Source organism: Genypterus blacodes, unplaced genomic scaffold, assembly GCF_046128005.1.
Source record: "Genypterus blacodes isolate CSIRO-AG114 ecotype Tasmania unplaced genomic scaffold, CSIRO-AGI_Gbla_v1 ptg000067l_1, whole genome shotgun sequence".
Classification (NCBI taxonomy): Eukaryota; Metazoa; Chordata; class Actinopteri; order Ophidiiformes; family Ophidiidae; genus Genypterus; species Genypterus blacodes.
In genome coordinates, this window is record NW_027466879.1 from 3,215,001 (window position 1) to 3,233,408 (window position 18,408).

The following is an 18,408-nucleotide window of genomic DNA, read 5'->3' on the forward strand; positions in this document are numbered from 1 at the left end:
TTAAACTGAAATATTTGAAGAAATAAAAATGACTATAGGCAACTGAAAAACAAAACCAATGTCGATAAAGTTTCAACAGTGCATTTCTAGGCAGGATAAACTTTATACAGACAGGCAGGCAGGCAGGCAGGCAGGAAGGGAGGGAAACACACACATACACACACACACACACACACATGTGCACCAACAGGAGCTCATTTCAATTTAAAATTACCAGCAGGAGGCTCCATAATAACAAATGATATCCAGGTTCCAGCCTGCAAGATAGCAGCGTATTTGTAGCAGTGGAGTCTGTGCAGCACTGATAGTTGCAGCTCCATGGGTGAAGACACTTTGCAGCCACTAGCATTGGAATGTTTCCTTATTCAGTGTTACTTTGAAGAGGGAGAGCGTGGAAAAAAAGGCTTCCAAGTCACATCACTCATTCCTCGCTAGCACACTTGTGGAGCTCAAACGTACACACTCCAGGGTTCGTAGACTGGTGTTCACACATATATCTGGGGAACTGTTACACTTACATATGCACGTTTTCAAGCCCAACACAAGCTGGATTGAAAACTGCTGCAGCTATAAACTCAGTACTACAGTGAGAAACCAAGTTATGACTGAGGCTAAAGACTCTACTCACTCTGTTCCAATCGTTCACCGTCAAGAAGCACAAACAAATGAGTTCATAACTGACATGTTCACAACACGTGCTACCTAATTTTTCTCCTTCATGTAATCCCACACATCTTGTCTGACATATTAAAGGTAAGTGTGCAAGAGGAAGAATGGATCCAACAGTTTGAGATCTTAAAAGAAGAAAGACTACCACCTATTTACTGACATCCGCCATGTGAGCTAATCACCATGACGCTGTAAGTTGTTTTGATTACAGAAGCTGAAAACATGCGAGTTTCTGAGCCACGTATATGAAACTTGATAAACTTAGAGTCTCTTAGATGTTCAGGGCAGGAGTTTGATTCAGAGAGATATTTAGGGCTCAGACAGATTCAGCACAGCCACTGGAATCAATGATGAAGCAGTAGTATTAACATTAGTATAATAAGATAGAATAAAGTCATTGTATTCTTTTTTTACTAAAAACGGAACATATCTAAAAAATGTGAGGAATAATCTTGAAAAAGTTTTTTAAAAAAACACCTTCCGGGTTTAATGCTAATGATTCTGCACCCAACGGAAATAAGCCATGGAACCTGGGAAGAACCCCGTAAATTACAGACCAAGAAGAAGAAGGAGATGATAAGGAAGAAGAGGAAGCAGCACCAGTGGTTGAAATCGTATCAGACGGAGAATTAAACGTAGACCTATGGAATTCTTTTAGTACAATAAGGTAAGTGAAGTTTCTACCAACTACTCTACTAATATCCAGTAGAGGGCAGCAGCGAGACACCTTTTCCCAAGACGTCACACAATTCGTGGGCGCATCTGGTCCCTTGTTTACTGTACGCGTATACATGAAAATTAACTTTTCTCCATTAGCGCACATGCACAACTCATCATATTAATAATGAAATTAACTTAATTCAATATATTATAGAATCCGTGCATAGCATTTCAAAGGAGGAATATTTCTCTGGAAAAATTAAAAACTTCAATTTCCCTCATTTCCATCAGGCATCAAGCCATATTCGATTATTTTGATATAGTGAGCAACGCACAAAAGGTGAACATAGTTAAGATTTGTTTTCAAATAATTATTGAAAGCGTGAACAGCTAAATTGTGATTATACCAAAACATTGGATCGTCCAGTTCCCCAGGGTTCCTGAACGCATCGCGACACTTGAAGCTAGCCTAGCCGGCTAACCTGGCTAATCTGACTGATCGTCTCGGTGCAGCGTCCGTAGGGAGGATTACGACATTTAGGTTTCAATATCCAACATTTAACACAACGCCTTCTTGATATCAAACATCATCTCTCCAACAATGGCGTCTCTTGGTGAGCCTGTGCGTCTGGAAAGAGGTAACGTTACCTGGCTAGCTAGAGTTAGCTTGGAGATGTTAGTGATCTGTTGTGATAGTAGGGGACGTTAGCTTGTTTGGCTACAGCGACTTCGTGAATGATGTTGTGTTTGAGTCCAGAATGTTTCTTTTATTAGTGTGTATACGTGGAAAATTGTGATTATCATTATCTGAGAGCTAAAATGTTGTGTTTAATTGACGTTGTACCGCTAACAGATGGTGACTGTTAGCCTGTCAGGTCTGATTGATCCCAGTTATCTGTCAGGATTTACATTTGTTTAGTTGTTTATGATCATCGATCAATAGTACGGAGGGCGGGCGGGCGAGTGGATGTTTATGTTTACTTTAATAAGCCGCATGTTCTGATGTATAAATAAATATGATGTTATCAGAGTTCTACCTCTGCTAATAGCCAATGCTAACACGCTCTGGTAGTTGGTGAATTAATGTTTCGCAACTAAACAAAGACACTTAAACATGTAAGTTTAAGTTAATATGTCAAATATTAAGAGTTCAGAGCAGCCTGTTTCTAACATACAATGACGAATAGTGGAAGATAAAGGCAACACGAAAACACAAAAGGTATCGATAATATTCAAGATTAATAATGAGAAAATAACATCATTTAAGAAGATGAATTGTTTTTGCAGCAATGACGTAATTGGATTTTTGTCTTACACTTGTGTCAAACAATGTCAGACTTCTTAGCGTGTAGTTGTTGCCTGCTTGTTTGTATGCGTTAGGAGAAATATAATCGAACAGATGTCATTAGTAACTGTGACGTCATCAGTAGCTGTGACATCAGAGGGTTTTGCAATTCCCAGATTGACTTTGTGCTGCTGGTGACGGGACGTGGGCATCTTTTTTTTTTCTTCCTCATTTGATTAAGTGATTTTTAAGAATTCAATTTATTTCATTAATTGTAAAAAAAAAAAAAAAAAAAAAAGTTCTAGTTTTGTTGTCTTAGTTGTGTTAGTCGTGTTAGCAGTCAGTGATGTTGTGATGTCTCAGCTGCTCTGACCTTGGTAGTGATGTGTGTGTGATTGTGTGTTCTCGTTGGCAGACATCAATCGTGCGATCGAGCTGCTGGACAAGCTGCAGAGGACGGGAGAGGTTCCTCCTCAGAAGCTGCAGGCACTGCAGAGAGTCCTACAGAGTGAATTCTGTAACGCAGTCAGAGAAGTGCGACACTTTTCATTCATAATATTAACATGAAATTCTATTTATATGATTTCTCTCCTCACGTTTAAAGGGTTAGGAGCTATAAATGGAAGTTGGGACGCTGTTGTTGCGATGTGCCGGTCATTTCTCCATGCTGTGTTCCCTCAGGTGTATGAGCACGTGTATGAAACGGTGGACATCAACAGCAGCCCAGAGGTCAGGGCCAATGCCACAGCTAAGGTAAAGCCAACACATTCCACCAGCTCACATGTTTACAAAGACAAGCTAGTAGCGTAGTCATGACGTCATGTGTTCCACGTTTAGGCCACGGTGGCAGCGTTTGCAGCCAGCGAGGGGCACTCGCATCCACGCGTGGTGGAGCTGCCCAAGACAGAAGAAGGCCTGGGCTTCAACATAATGGGAGGGAAGGAGCAAAACTCGCCAATTTACATCTCCAGGATCATCCCGGGAGGCATCGCTGACAGACAGGGCGGCCTGAAGAGAGGGGACCAGCTGCTCTCCGTTAATGGGGTGGTACGTCACATTCACTCACATATGACTTTACTCCACACAATGATTTATTTCATCTGGGCGCAATTTCCCCAAAGCCTCTTAACCCTAATGGGATTTTAGTACCACGGTAAGTCTGCAGGTTACAATCATCTTAGACACGAGGAGCTCTTAGGAAACAGCCTGTATCTCCTAATCCTCATAGTCTTCCTCTGAGGAGCACTGAGGCGTCTTCACAACCCGGACCACAGGGGAATCAGCCCACCGTCTTATCAGCTCACTGGCTGTGGAAACTCTGAAGAAGGAGAGGCTCTTCTCCTTGCCCCTTTGTCTTTCGTAATTGGAGCTAGTGGCTATTTGCGGAACTGCATCTGAAGGCGGCCACGTTGGATTCACCGGCTTAAAACGGCGAGACCGATCAGCCAAAAGCTTCACAGATGTCTTAAATCCTCTGAATCTCAATAAGATATCAAGCCGTTGCTCCTGCATTAATTGTAGCGAAGTGTATATATCTAAATGTCCCATCTGATACATAAGGCTTGAAGGAAACATAGCTCTAATTCACATTTCCTTTTTTGCAATATTTGTATGAATTGTATTTGTACGTGACTGTTGTCCCTCACGTCGCAGGGCAGTGAGAGTTAACGTTCTCCTCTCTCCCTCTTGTCTCCAGAGTGTGGAAGGCGAGCACCATGAGAAAGCGGTGGAACTCCTCAAGGCGGCTCAGGGCACAGTGAAGCTGGTTGTAAGGTACACCCCCAAAGTCCTAGAGGAGATGGAGTCACGCTTTGAGAAAATGAGGTCGGCAAAGCGCCGGCAACAGAACAACTATCCCCAGTAGGATTTAGTGTGTCGATGCCCAGCTCCCATGTCTCCTCCTCCTCCCCCTCCTCCTCCTTTAGACTTCTGGCCATCTGTCCCTGGTGTCTTTCTTATTTTTGTCCCTGAAAAACAAAACGTTACGGTACTAAATTTAGTTCAAAGTCCCATTTTTGTGCTTCTTCCCTCTCACTGTAGCAATTTTTTTGAAAGCTCCGTTGCCATAGTTATTACTCCACTGGACACTACAACTCAAGAACCTGATTGTCACTGTAGGTGGTCACACACACCTTGTGCATTACCTTTTTTTTTTTTTATTGACAATTTGAATGCAAGTCCAGTACTTTTGAGACCCAACTGTCAAAGTGCTCTCACTGAGACGGCCGTGTTTTGAATTCTCCCTCACAGCCGCCACCCGGTGCCTCAGGGCCAAACAACTTCAACGTGTGTGTGTGTGTGTGCGCTGTGTGTTCACGGTTCCTCTGTTCTTTTGTACGACTCAAAGTGAAGTATAATTCATTGATTGTGGCAGGAACTTACTACACGCTTTGCATTTGTTCTCAAATATTGTTTCATTTGACAAATAAATGTGACTCACATGTAAAACCCTTTAATCGTGCACATTTAAAAGGAAGGATCCAGTCTTATTGTAACTCAAAATAATGGTTTAGTTTCAAGGTTCTGGCAGGGCTGAACCGCTAAGATGTCTGACCTTTGACCTCATGTCCTACTGCACTGTTCACACTGTAAAAAAAGTAGAATGTGTACTGTTGGGTTCAAGTAGTCCAGCAGGTAAGTGGTGTAATAACACACACACACTCAGAACCCCTGGTGATCCCATGGAACACGTCTGTTACATCCTGACATGTTCTCCTGCTGACCATGTGCACCGGTTCACTTTAAACTGAACTAAACTAAACTGCACCTGAACCACATGACAACAGTAGAACCAGTAAAACGTTTCTGTTTCGGGGCTGCCTGAACCAAACTAGAGGAGCGATCACAACCCAAATGAATATCAGAGTCAATCATCAAACACGTCGGCAGCATGAAGCCATCAAAATGCAGATTCATTTGTCTGGCAAAAATCTGTAAGGTACTAATTTCACAGTGCAACATTTCTCCTTCAGCTGCACTCACATCTGCTTGTTGACAGCGTTTGTGTTGTGTATTAAAATGTTTGTTTCAGTCGGTGATGCCCAAAGTGTGGATTTCACATCAGTATCACCGCTGAAGCTTCATTTATATCAGTTTAGAAATTGTATCACTCTGTCTTACAAAACTAACACTTTGTATGTTAAATTAAACTTTGCATTTAGGCGTCTAGATCCCATTCATCACCGGCTCCTTTAAAGGAAAGATTAAGAGTAATGGAGTCCAGACAAATGACTTAAACTCCTGCATTAAAGCCTTCTTAAAGTTTTAAGAACAGCAATAACTTAGAATGGTTTCTAACCTCATTACCAAGACAAATTGAAAGTACGGTCTGGAAATTTGCCTTTTTGCAATTTCTCTGTAGTTTCAGTCAGAGTTCAAGCCAACAGTGCTCACGTTAGTCACACCCAGGGGTAAATCACAGGAACCACAGTGATCCAAACCCGTGTCAGTAGCAGACTTTACTCACGTCTCTATAGATCCTGAGAAGCAAAGCCTTGAGTCTTAACATGAATGTGTAGCTGTCATTGTCCGTATGTCCTTATATTCTAAAGGAACCTCCTTTTTGTTCTCACCCTTATGCCTGTTTGTAATCTGCCATTCAAACAAAGGTCACCACTTCACTTTCTCTAGATGTGTTCAACCACTTACTATAAAATCACAAAAGCAACAACACAACAAACCTTCATTCATAACCCTGTGTGTGTTGTTTCCTCACATAGACGTACATAAAGAGTGTAAAGTAAGGCTCAGTAGAGTAGATCACACTGTTTCCACTCAGGATTGGTACATCCCTTAACAGAGATGGGGAGGTTTGCACTGAGGAAGATCGATTCATTTAACTGAAGTAGAGATGATGCAGTGCGAGGAGGCGGAGGAAGACAGGAAGCACAAGCTGTTATTCCAGCACTGAACTGAACGCTCAGGAGCTTTTGGAAAGAGGAATATAATACGATCGATATCTGTAGCAACATCTGACCTCAGTCTTCCTGCTCAGGTTCACATCTGGTGAACGGTGCTGTTATTTGACTTCATCCTGATGTTTGTGGAGCATCTTGTAAAGCAGAACACCCACAAGGGACCATCATTTTAAACGTTATGTTGTTCAGTTCAATGTCTCTCTGTCTGTGTTTTTAAGTTTGAACATGTTTGTGTTTGTGTTATATTCTGGCTTGATTGTCCATTTGGCTCACTTCAATGAAAAGTAACACGCTTTGTAAAAATGCATTGCTGAACTCTGAGAAAATACATGATAGATCTTATATTTAACAAATAATAATAAAAAGCAGGTCAACCTCATGGAAAGTGGATTTAAGTCTTTTGATTACATCCACGCTCACGTAGAGTGGAAACAGATGGATTATTCCCATAATACCTGGAGTTTAACACACAAAGAAGAATCTGTAAGTTTAGTTTGAGTTTCAGTTTCAATTCAAAACTTACAGTTCCTCAGAAAATAGGAAAAAAAGAATCAAATCCTAATACTGAGCTGAATCAACACAAAAACTAAAATGACTCTAAAGGTTTAATTTGGATGAAACTCCCAAACCAATGATCTCTTGAAGTTTCTTGGTGATATTGTACTTCACTTGTCCATCCACGTCAACTTAAAGCATAAAATCGTCTGTCTTTTCATGTCAGGTTGATTGTAAATGTGACATTGTCCTTCCTCCTACCAGCTGAATGTTTTGGGTTTTTCTGATGAAGCCTGATGAGCTCCTAGCCTCACAGTCACATGCGAGGGGGCTTGTTGAATTTTGAGACAAAATCGCTGAATAAAGGATACAATACTGCAAAAACTCAATGCAAATAATAAATCTATGCAAGAATGCAGATGGTCCTTTAATATTGGACAATATTGGTCATTTTTATTCTAGCAAAGAGAGTTTCAATTGAAGAATACACATTGAGTCTGTTTGGAGGAATGTGACGTAAAGGCTCCGGTCCACATTTGTTACATTCACATTAAGGCTGAAGTTTTTGCCTAAATACGACACAAATTCGACTTTTTCTCCTAATTTGTGTGAAGAAACCAAATCAGACGTTTGATCCACTTGCTTGTGCGGTCCTGGATCAGATTCATAGCCGTCTGTGGTTTGTGACAACTGTGAGGAAAGTCAGTTCAGAATTCTTGCGTTTGTTTTTGTCGATGTCTCTGTTTTCTGCACTTGCATACATCTGTTTGATCGTCATCCTTAAGGGTTGGAACCTCACAGCCCAGTAATCATTAACATGGAGGAGAGCTACAACAGAACAGGGACAAGGGTCAGTGGAGGAAAGAGGGTTCAGATATGTAAGAAATGTAAACAGACGCTTCTATCCAAGATAAGCTCGAGAGAACATTGCAACTCAGCAGTTTTCCAAGAATTAATTATAATATTTGACTGTCACACAAATGATGTTGCGTAATGAGCACATGTGGATCTCATTTCCTGATGGATCTGCACATGCGTGGCCTTTGAGGGCAGACATTTGCTCACACCGCTGTCACATCACAAGGTTACACGATGTCATCGGTATGAACAGACATCTGCCACAAACCTGCATGCACACATTACCCAAAACAAAGCCACGCATTAAAACACGTCATATTTGTGCGACAATCCAGACCGGTTGTGTCTCCTCAGCTGTCGGTGTGATCGTAGCTAAAGATACATTTGAGTTCAGTAACATTATTAGGCGTTTACATTGTTATTTTATGAGTCTGATGACCGAATTATGAAGTGAAACCTTTAATCTCATGTTTATGGGAGGATGTGTGTAGAAGAATGTGACAGCATGGTCAGTAAGGGAACTTTTCCAAAATGTTTTTTAGAAAGAGAAAGATAATAGACAGAGATGGATGTATATAAAATTGTAAATCCAATGTATTACCCCACATTTAGCACAAATCAGGAAACGAATCGTACTTCTATTGCACAAGCCAAGCTATCGTCCACTGAATGTCACCGTCACCTGGCTGAGCTGCAGACACTTGTAAGGAGCCACTCCCATCTTTCTACACATTTCTCTTGTTGATATATGGAATGATGGTCAATAGAGTATTTTTTATAATACTTTCTTTTGATATTATCTCAGTTTTTATAGGTGATTTTCCTAAAATAAATGATTGGTACCTCTGTTTGCACCGTACCACATCCATATCAGCCATGTCTCTGAGGAGAAGCACCGGTGTGGGGTGGGTGGGTTGGTTGGTTGGTTGATTGATTGATTGATTGGTTGGTTGGTTGATTGGTTGATGGTGGCTCTTGTGATTTAAGATGGATCTGTGCTCCTTTGTGAGATACTTGATGTATATGAACTGATTATCTTTTCTTTTGAAACACCAAGAGCAAACTTGCTACATTTGTGGAAATTTTGATAATGTTTTAAAATCTTTTACTGCTCGTTTAGGATGATAAGCTGTAGGATGTGTTGTTTACCTTTGTGTTATTCTATTTGTTTAATTTACTGTGTTACATTAATGTGGAATGTACAGTGTTGTGATGTAGAACACAATTGTACTGCAGATAAAATAAACAGTGCTTCAAATAAGACAGAGCTCGGAGGTCGTTTCTTTCAGTTTGGTCCTGTGATCTTTCTCACAAAGGAGGTGGAAGTTTTCTTTTCACAGCCAAAGTAGAGAATGAACACAGTTAATGTCCTCGGCAGCTGTTGCATCACCAAAAAGATGTCAATCAAATGTACAACAGATGGTTGTTCTCATAAATGCTCATTAATGAATATCCTCACAAAGTTATTAGTCCACTCACTGAGTTTTAAACATTCCAAGCAGTGTAACAAGTGTGTTTGTGATCTTGTTAAGTGTTTGCAACCTTGACTGTTGTTTCACGCACACACACTGTTTACTGTTTCCTCTATAAGCCTTCCTCTCTCTGCATGTGTCAGTGTGTCACAGGCAGTTGTACCTAGATGCACTCACACATTCTGTAGCGGTGTTGTTGAGTAACTCTGTAACGGGAGCTGAGTGGTGGATGAGGCCTGGTTCGTGCATGGCAGCCGTTCATGGAGGCTGCTGATTGTTCACAGCACAACCAGACCGGGGCACAGCTGGTGTTATCGGAGTGTGTGGATGCAATCCATCGCAAAGTCTCACTTGGGGATGGTTCACTTGGTCTATTCTGGCAAACAAAATCAATCACACCCAGGAGCAAGTCCAGCAGCAGCAGCAGCAGCAGCAGCAGGAGCTGAGGAGGAGGCAGGAGGACAAACTGGAACAGGAGCCAAAGCAGCAGCAGGAGCAGAGAAAGGAGTAGCAGGTGTGCTATGCTAATAAAGTCACCAACACACACGCACACATCTTAGAATGTCTGAAATGCAACACATCTGAGAGTGGGTAATGACTAAAGAAACTGTGTAAATACCAAAGCACAGTACTTCAACGTGGTTTGGTTTCTGCAGAGAAATGCTGAGCAGATGTTCATGTTAAATTGCACAATCCTTCCACAGTTATTGGACAGCAAATTTCTTCAAGGCAGCACAGTCACATTCCCTGCCTCTCCAAGACAGATGTGATATATAATCCCTCTAGTGTATGGATATGGATCTGCCCTGTGGTCTCCTCTCGGGTGCTCAATCCACCCAGCGGACACCTTTCAGCTGAATGTACTGCATGTAAGAGACATTTTGTTTTTTAGGATTTAAGTCATTCATGTGAGATTTGCAGGAGTAAAATATCAAAAATATAAATCGACGCAGTATTTATAACACGGGGAAAAAGGCGTCATAGCCGAAATACAGCCTTTTATCAAGCGTTGTGAAGCTGAAAACATGACATCACACCTCCTGAACACTAGGGGGCGTCGTGTGTCTGATCGTAACTCAAGCTTTCGAAGAAGAAGCGCCGGTTTTTTTCCTTCTACATTGATGACGTAACTTCCTTTCTGTCCCCGCTAACCTCGACGTGAACACGCGTTCCAATCTAGCTCAAGTGAGTGTCTTTTAACATTATATTAAACAAATGGATCCTAGTGAAAAAACCCAGGAAATCACAGTAAAGTAGCGAACAAACTGCAACTGTGGAAACTGAGCCGTAAAGACGGCGATTTAAACGTGAAAACGCGTTTTACGCAGGGGAACCATCCCGCTAACTAAAGTAGCAGCCTCCACATGGTTACTAACCCCGCTGTGGAAAGAGAGGATTCGCAATTGTGTCAGGATTTTTATAGAAAATGCAGCCAGCGTTTACGCCAGTGTTAGAATTTAATGTGAAACACGTTTTATGGTAAAAAAAAAACACGCAGCAGATGCTCACATTTGATGTGGGTTAGCTTCCATCCGCTACTTTAGACCGAGAACTCGAAGTCAGTGCTGTAGTGGTGTCAACATCAAGTATGGGAGCGATCTAAATGTTACTGAAATTTATGTTTAAACCTAACAAACTCATTTTGATAGGTTGATAACTGTTGAATTTAAAATGATCGTCGATAGCCTCATTGGCTGTTTTAAATTAATGTGTAGCATGTAAATTGCACACATGATTGGATTCACTTATCAAATACAATGTCTCTAATTCTAACAGCTCATTTCTCGATTAAAAGTTCTACATCTAAAATACATTAAATAGTCTCATTGGTTATTCCACTGTTTGTGGTTCTAGTTCGTAAACATTCCAAAACAGCAGCCTGGTGCCAGATGATGATGATGATCAGGTGAACTGTGTGTTAGTTAGGGTTAGGTTTGGGTCTCAGCATGGTCCTGGCTACACCGGTGTGGATCATCTGTAGCCATGTGGATCATCTTCAATCTTCCTGCTTGTTTCCTCAGGATGCGTTACGTTGCCGCTTACCTGCTCGCCTCCCTGGGAGGAAATGGCAACCCAGAGGTCGCCGACATCAAGAAGATCCTGGGCAGCGTTGGCATTGAGGCCGAGGACACGCGCCTGGAGAAGGTATGAAGCTGCTCTGCTCCACTTACTGCCATAGACATGTAGATCAATGATTTCCTTCCATTGGAATAACATGTTCACTTTGACCTCTTGCCTACAGGTCATTGCTGAACTCAAGGGCAAGAATGTGAACGAGGTGATTGCCCAAGGTGAGTGACCCACATGTGTGTTTGTACTCATTTAGTCATTAGATGTTGTTCCTGCGTGAATTAGAAAGTCTCTACACATCTACAGACTGAGGTAGGATGGTGATGTCACTGATTTTAATAATTGGGTTTCATTTTACACTGCATTGTCTTTGGGTGATCAATACATAAGGGATGAAGTCAGATGGTGAGCTAGTATAACCTGTAGTTCAGTCTGTGCATATGAAATTTTAAAAATGCGTTTTTTGTTTAAATGTGATTGGACAGTTTGTTTCACTGTTCCAAAAAAGTCAAATACATTCAGAAGTGTGCATGATTGAGACCCAGAAATGATAAAGATGCATCAGCGGTGTAGTGTTACAGTAACCTAGTGTGTGTGTGTGTGTGTGTGTGAGCTTATCAGTGTCTATTACTCCTCGCACTCAAGTGTCTGCCAACTCTCCTCTCCCCAGGTTACGGTAAACTGGCCAGCGTGCCAGCAGGTGGAGCCGTGGCCGTTGCCAGCTCTGCTGCTCCTGGCGCAGGTGGAGCCGCCGCCCCTGCAGGTGAGCGTCGCAGCTTTGCACATTGTTAGTCGGCGTCACCTTTCACGCGGTGCCTTTGCCTTCACCTTGAGTAATAATCTGATCACAAGCAGCCATATATGTGTCGGTTATCACGAGGCGCTTTCTGACAGAATGGAATGTCCCTGCTGTGGTTTTAAAACTCACAGGACATGGATACACACTCTTCAGGGTTCTGATTGATATCTCTCCAATTTTCTGTATAGACTTCATGTGTAAACTTCCAATTTGTAAATTAAACAAGCAAATATTTGACTTTATACTGAATATTTAATGTCTTCCATACATTGTTTTTTGGTAGTGAGTTTGTAATGGAGCCTGTAGGAGGAAATGAAAGCTCAAATGTTTCTTCTTTTCTAGCCGCTGCTGAGGAGAAGAAAGAAGAGAAGAAGGACGAGTCTGAGGAGTCCGATGACGACATGGGATTCGGCCTGTTCGACTAAACTCGCTGAAAAATCAATAAACGTTTACTAAAAAAATCTCAAATCTTGTTTCTGGACATTATTATGGAAGGGCTGGGAATATGCAAAGATATGGAGTGGTCTCTTGGCAACATGTGCAAACGACCACCACTGCTCTCAAGCAAGAAGGAAACCATATGGCATCTGAAATTTGAATGAATTCATTATCTAGATGGAATCCAATTGGTGTTCTGTTTCTGTGAGTATTTGAATTGACAGACAAAAGGGATCCATTTTCCACCTCGACTTTGATGTATTCTCTCACATGTTGACTTGTTTTCAGATCAAATTTAGTTCTATTGAAGAAAATCCAGCTCTAGTGAACGTAGCAAATCAGTCTGAGATGTGATCCGGTAATGTCACCTTTAGCTTTGTGCTGCTGCTCATTGTGTCATGTTTCAGCTTTTCTGCCGCATGGAGAGAATGTTTTATGCACGTATCAGTCCAGGGTTTAGGGTGGTTTTAAGTGTCTTTTATTGTCTTGTGTGCAGAATGATACAGCGGCGTCAAATGTCAATGACTGAGCCAGACAATTTCATTACAATGTTCAAGACTATAAAGGCTCCAATACCAGGAGTAGCTGGGTGATGATCTTTGTGTCAGGGCCCTTGAACTCCAAATGACAATTCCAGACTTATTGAGGAAGCTTCTATGTCTTAACCCAATGCGTCATTCCTGCTGTGATGATTCACAAGTTACAAAATCTTAAAAGTTTTGGTAATGTCACTGAGGAAACAACGTAGCTGAGTCAGAAGTCAGCACTTTTGAGTGTGACGCTTGCAGAAACGCCAGAGTTTGTGATCTTCCGTCAGTATTGACAGCAGCAAAAAGGCTTGAGATGCTTTCAGTGATCACTGAATCAAACATGGCCTTCACTGAGTACTGTATATACTGATTGTTTTCAAATGTGACAAAAGGTTGAGCGCAGACTCATTCTGACCCTTGACCTATTTGGCACACCAATCAAGAAATGAAGAAACAAGACATACTGCCATGAGTCACCATTAGAGACAGATCTGTGTTTGGTACAGTGTGTCCCAAGTTACATGATAATGACAAGATGATGAATTACACAGCACAATGTAAACTCCTTCATCGGACCCAAACCTGCTCTGCAAAACCATTAGTAATATTGGTATTGTATTGTATCGTATTTATTTTACAAAAACAAGCGTCTATTAAAAATTCTCAACTTTCCCTTCTAGGATCTCACTGACACTTTTAGTAATTTAATTACATTGAATCATTTGACTAAGACAAAATGTGTTTGTCTGAAGACCACTTGATGGACCAAATGTTCACCTTGCCTCGTTATGGGTTTAACATGGGCCCTCAAAACGAGCACCACCTTCTAAGCTACTAATAACACGATTTATGGCGATATCACACTAAAACGAAAATTTCGTGTTGGGAAAAATTATACCCTTTTAACTGATATACATTTTTATTTTTCAGTGGTAAATAATGTGGATTGCGTCGTGTTAAAACGAATGCAGAAGTTGAAAAATTACAAAATTCGTTCTACGTTTCCGCACTCTTGCTGGTTAAGCTCCTCCCTCCGCCTTCTGGTGAGTGACGTCAACGTGGAGTGAGGCGTAGACGCTCGCGCAGAGACACCCCGGCGGACCGAGTCGTTAGCGGACAGTGAAGGTTACCTGCTTCAACAGTGCTTGAACGGAAACCATTCTCCTGTCTTCACCACACGGCACCGAACCACTTTAATTCTCCTTTCAGTTTAACGTTAATTAATTGCTTTAACGCTTCAACCGGACAAGAAACAGCAGCACGTTTAGTAAGTAAGCTCGTTAGCTCCGTGTTTGTTTTGCTAACTACGCAGTACAGGCGCGTTTGTCATCTCTTCATCTTTGCTCGAGAAGATCTGATCGAGGATTGGTAAGAACACATCTTTATCTCTGATATGTGAAAATGTCGTTATAGCTGCTGGTTATTGTCTTATATGAGATTGAAAGCTAACCGCGATTGCTCCTCCGGGTTATTTATTTACTAGCTGGCAGCATCGTGTCGTGTGGGTTGTATGTTTGTGTGTAGCCGTGTCTCATGATGTGTTGGAGTCGCGCCAACGAAAGATCCCGCGTCGTAAAAATATGTCTTTGTTCGCTATGACTTATTATTTCACATTTTCTACAGCCGATTGTCCCTATAAGCCCCGTCTTTACAGCGGTTACCTGCTTGTGTAACTGTGTTTTTTATGTGACGTAATGACAGAGCTGCTATTTGCCTATTTAAACCCAGGTTTACTGCCTTTCACCGTTTGATCGTCAAAACGGGTAATTAATCTTGAATTGATAAAACGTAATTTAGGAAATACCAGATTTGAATTGTTTCCAGCTCCTCTATTGTTCGGGTTTAATGCATTTGTGTCTCATATTGTTGTAAAATGATCTCTTCCTGCAGACAAAATCAATATAAATAAGTCACCTTGGACTCTGAGTCCCTGTAGGCAATGTATCTTTTTAGATCCGAGCTAAATTTGGCTGAAAAGTGAAACTCCTGGTCACGATCGTTAATAACAACCCAGATTATCCTGTTTTACCCTTTGCACATGAAGTCTTCAAGATGCAGATCAAATACACAGTGTTGGCTGTGTTGGCACATTTTTTATAAGAATGTTGTGTTTTTGAATTTCACCATCTGTACCTGTACACACACACATTGCGCTGTGCTTGTTCTTACTGGATTGTGTTTTCTTTTAGAACCATGAGTTCCCAGGTGAGACAAAACTTCCACCAGGACTGTGAGGCTGCCATCAACAGGCAGATCAACCTGGAGTTATACGCCTCATACGTCTACCTATCCATGGTGAGAGTCCATCAAAAGACAACTGGTGATATGATGAATAGAGATGGTGTAAGGGGAATGTCAGGGTTATGCTTACATTTGCAGATGGACACACTTGACGCTATTCTTACAATAACAGGGAAATTCACATCTTAATAACCAACACACACACAACCGAAACTTACTAGAATTAGCAAGTGGTTCTAGTTCCTCTGCACGTAGCTCACCTAGGATTGTCTCATGTCCACGTCGCTGTACTGCCTTGATAAAGAACATAAACGTGATAAAGGGCTGAGTTTAGTTTGTCTTCATTACATGTGATGATGTGTGTCTGAGCACTGTGTGTAATCGGAGACGGGGCAGTGAGTGCATCGTCTGTCCTCTCTCCACCTTGTGTTAGCTGATATGCTTCTGCACTTTATGCACGTCTCCTTGTAATACTGATAACTGATAACATTCAAAAATGATTGACCGAGTTCATTTCCAACCTCTCCTCCTGACAGGGATACTTCTTTGACCGGGATGACCAGGCATTGCACAACTTTGCCAAGTTCTTCCGCGGTCAGTCACACGAAGAGCGCGAGCATGCCGAGAAGCTGATGAAACTGCAGAATCAGCGAGGTGGAAGGATCTTCTTACAAGACATCAGGGTACGAATGTGCTTGAGCTCGTATTGACCCGATGCAGTCAGGACAGAATTTTATGACCAATTTAACTGCAGCAGTGGGTGTGGAATTCTGTCTTTGGTTATCTTCAGACAAATGTTTGGAAGGCAGAAAAGATACAGGGGGTGTGAGTGCCTCTTATCTCTCAGTAACACAAACAGAACCTCCAAACCCAGAGTAAAACGTTAAACTGCAAACCCTCGTTGAAAGATAGAGCAGTAACCTACTTTCTTGGTCAGGCCTTTAACCTTTTTACAAAGTGACTCACTGCTTTTCTGAACGCTTGCCTATTTCAGAAGCCCGAGCGGGACGAGTGGGGCAGTGGAGTCGAGGCTCTCGAATGCGCCCTGCAGCTCGAGAAGAACGTCAACCAGTCCCTACTGGACTTGCACAAGCTCTGCGCCGAACACAGCGACCCCCACGTGAGTGTTCAAATCACTAAGCACGCCACCATGAAATGTATTTGTTCATGTCGTTGAATAGTTAAAAAGTAAAGGCACGGCATTCTCAGACTCACAAACCTGAAAGGAGCGTACTTAAAACAAAAACTCCAATTATTTGTCTGTACTCTGAGTGAAAAATGCAAAATGAAAGTAAGACACAGACAAGAAAGGAATCGATAACATTGTGCCTTTAATAAACCTCAAAATTCTACACAAAATTTACAATAATCACATTTTTTGACTTGCATGCAAACATACTAACTAAATGTGTCTAAACTCTAAACTGACTCCATGTCTCTCTCTTGTCAGTTGTGCGACTTCATTGAGACGCACTACCTGGACGAGCAGGTGAAGTCCATCAAAGAGCTGGGAGATTGGGTGACCAACCTGCGGCGCATGGGCGCTCCCCAGACTGGCATGGCCGAGTACTTGTTTGACAAACACACTCTGGGCAAGGAAAGCAGCTAAATCCCTCCTGTCAATCTCATTCAGATGTCCCTTTACATATGCATATCTATCTTGCTTCTCCAAAATAAAACTCCCATTTGCATTTTACTGGCCAGTCAAATGACATTTTAATTTCTCCCAGCTTCACCTGCATTATTAGTCAAGCCCCTGAAATTGAGATTTAAAGCCCACCTTTGCATCTTGCACTTATCCTGCTGCCAGTCGTGTTCCTGTCATTATTAGGTGTTTGCTGTGTTTTATGTCAGGAGACGATAATCTGTCAAACCAAATAAAGGGAACCTTCTGGATTCATATCTGTCTCTGTCCTGTTTATGTTTTAGCCTCATGCAGAGAGCTGTCAAACTCACCCACAGACTAAAATTAGAGAAAGTTTAAATTAGTTCATGGTCGGTTTCGTTACCTTTACATCTGACTTCTACTGTATGAGAGGAAAATGAAACTGGACTCACCAACATGTGACCCAACCATCAATGATCTATGAGTAAACCAGGAACCTGTAACAGTTTCAATTCCTCATTTGCACTGATTAAGTTAGTTACAACGTTATCGGTAAATTGACGGATTACAGTTGATGGATAAGCGACAAAATGGGAAGCATCAGGAGGATATAACAGTAAACTGGTCTGTAAAAGATGGAGGTCGATATGAACACCTGGTGTGATCGGGGAGGTAGAAGACACTGAGAACACGTTTCAATCACATAAATAGTGAGTTCTACCTCATGAACAGATGTCAATTAAAGTGTTGGCACTCAAAACAAAAAGGTATGGCCACACCTACCAGAGGCAGAACATGCTGAGTCACCACCAGCGCACAGTCATGCTAGCCTAACACCATTTTACAACATATATTTTTTTTTAAAAGTGAATATCTAAAAAGTGATACTGTGAGGAAAAACAAAATACTTCAGGACAAATATTGTCTAACATTGATGACAGCAGAAGCAGTCACACACTGTTGTGTCATTAACTCTGAAGGTTCCATACTTCTCTAACGCTACTACCGCTAAATGACCACCGGGGGCGCTGCAGGACACCTAATTCTAAATGAGTGTTCTTTGGAATGGAACAATTTACAGAAACTGTCAAACACACTATAAATGTTACAGTATGATTTACCACCAACAAAATAAGATAGTGAAAAACAGTTATAAGTAGAGCAGGAACTCCTGAGACAAAAACATCAAACCCTACAAGTGCTTTAAGGATCAATATCATAAAGCCACTTCGGAGTAATCAAACAAACAAATTTAGACAACGCGATTTTCCGCATTCATCAAAATTGCCAATTCCACATAGGATTTAAAGAATCCACACATTTGAGCTGTACATGATAATATAATGTAATGATGTGGTGTGGTGTGGA

General features: G+C 41.6%; 3 protein-coding genes across 4 annotated transcripts; all 3 read left to right on the forward strand.

Annotated features, from left to right (window-relative positions):
* The first annotated feature begins 1,748 nt into the window (after nt 1–1,748).
* On the forward strand, nt 1,749–9,147 carry lin7c (lin-7 homolog C (C. elegans)). 2 transcript variants are annotated; one of them, XM_076155603.1, is made up of 5 exons: nt 1,749–1,943; nt 3,030–3,148; nt 3,296–3,367; nt 3,452–3,661; nt 4,311–9,147. In XM_076155603.1, exons 1-5 carry the CDS (start codon nt 1,931–1,933, stop codon nt 4,476–4,478), a joined length of 582 nt encoding a protein of 193 aa, XP_076011718.1. In that variant the 5' UTR covers nt 1,749–1,930; the 3' UTR covers nt 4,479–9,147. The 2 variants fall into 2 exon arrangements, with proteins under 2 accessions (XP_076011718.1, XP_076011717.1); XM_076155602.1 differs by having other exon boundaries at nt 1,750–1,967.
* Nucleotides 9,148–10,450: 1,303 nt separating this feature from the next.
* On the forward strand, nt 10,451–12,693 carry LOC143005054 (large ribosomal subunit protein P2-like). The gene is made up of 5 exons (XM_076156294.1): nt 10,451–10,541; nt 11,378–11,501; nt 11,599–11,647; nt 12,097–12,189; nt 12,568–12,693. The coding sequence occupies exons 2-5, from the start codon at nt 11,379–11,381 to the stop codon at nt 12,648–12,650; spliced, it is 348 nt and encodes a 115-aa protein (XP_076012409.1). The 5' UTR covers nt 10,451–10,541; nt 11,378; the 3' UTR covers nt 12,651–12,693.
* A 1,555-nt stretch (nt 12,694–14,248) lies between these two features.
* fth1a (ferritin, heavy polypeptide 1a) lies at nt 14,249–17,334 on the forward strand. Its single transcript, XM_076155758.1, has 5 exons — nt 14,249–14,561; nt 15,383–15,488; nt 15,971–16,117; nt 16,429–16,554; nt 16,885–17,334. The coding sequence occupies exons 2-5, from the start codon at nt 15,387–15,389 to the stop codon at nt 17,041–17,043; spliced, it is 534 nt and encodes a 177-aa protein (XP_076011873.1). The 5' UTR covers nt 14,249–14,561; nt 15,383–15,386; the 3' UTR covers nt 17,044–17,334.
* The last annotated feature ends 1,074 nt before the right edge of the window (nt 17,335–18,408 follow it).

What these genes read in the sequence shown, in the direction of transcription:
- LOC143005054 (XM_076156294.1), top strand. Translation starts at nt 11,379, where the DNA reads ATGCGTTACGTTGCCGCTTACCTGCTCGCCTCCCTGGGAGGAAATGGC. An exon ending in AGGACACGCGCCTGGAGAAG is followed by an intron (nt 11,502 to 11,598) that starts GTATGAAGCTGC and finishes TCTTGCCTACAG; the next exon opens with GTCATTGCTGAACTCAAGGG. An exon ending in TGGAGCCGCCGCCCCTGCAG is followed by an intron (nt 12,190 to 12,567) that starts GTGAGCGTCGCA and finishes CTTCTTTTCTAG; the next exon opens with CCGCTGCTGAGGAGAAGAAA.
- fth1a (XM_076155758.1), top strand. Translation starts at nt 15,387, where the DNA reads ATGAGTTCCCAGGTGAGACAAAACTTCCACCAGGACTGTGAGGCTGCC. An exon ending in TCTTCTTACAAGACATCAGG is followed by an intron (nt 16,118 to 16,428) that starts GTACGAATGTGC and finishes TGCCTATTTCAG; the next exon opens with AAGCCCGAGCGGGACGAGTG. An exon ending in CCGAACACAGCGACCCCCAC is followed by an intron (nt 16,555 to 16,884) that starts GTGAGTGTTCAA and finishes CTCTCTTGTCAG; the next exon opens with TTGTGCGACTTCATTGAGAC.
- lin7c (XM_076155602.1), top strand. Translation starts at nt 1,931, where the DNA reads ATGGCGTCTCTTGGTGAGCCTGTGCGTCTGGAAAGAG. An exon ending in GCCTGTGCGTCTGGAAAGAG is followed by an intron (nt 1,968 to 3,029) that starts GTAACGTTACCT and finishes TCTCGTTGGCAG; the next exon opens with ACATCAATCGTGCGATCGAG. An exon ending in GGGCCAATGCCACAGCTAAG is followed by an intron (nt 3,368 to 3,451) that starts GTAAAGCCAACA and finishes TTCCACGTTTAG; the next exon opens with GCCACGGTGGCAGCGTTTGC.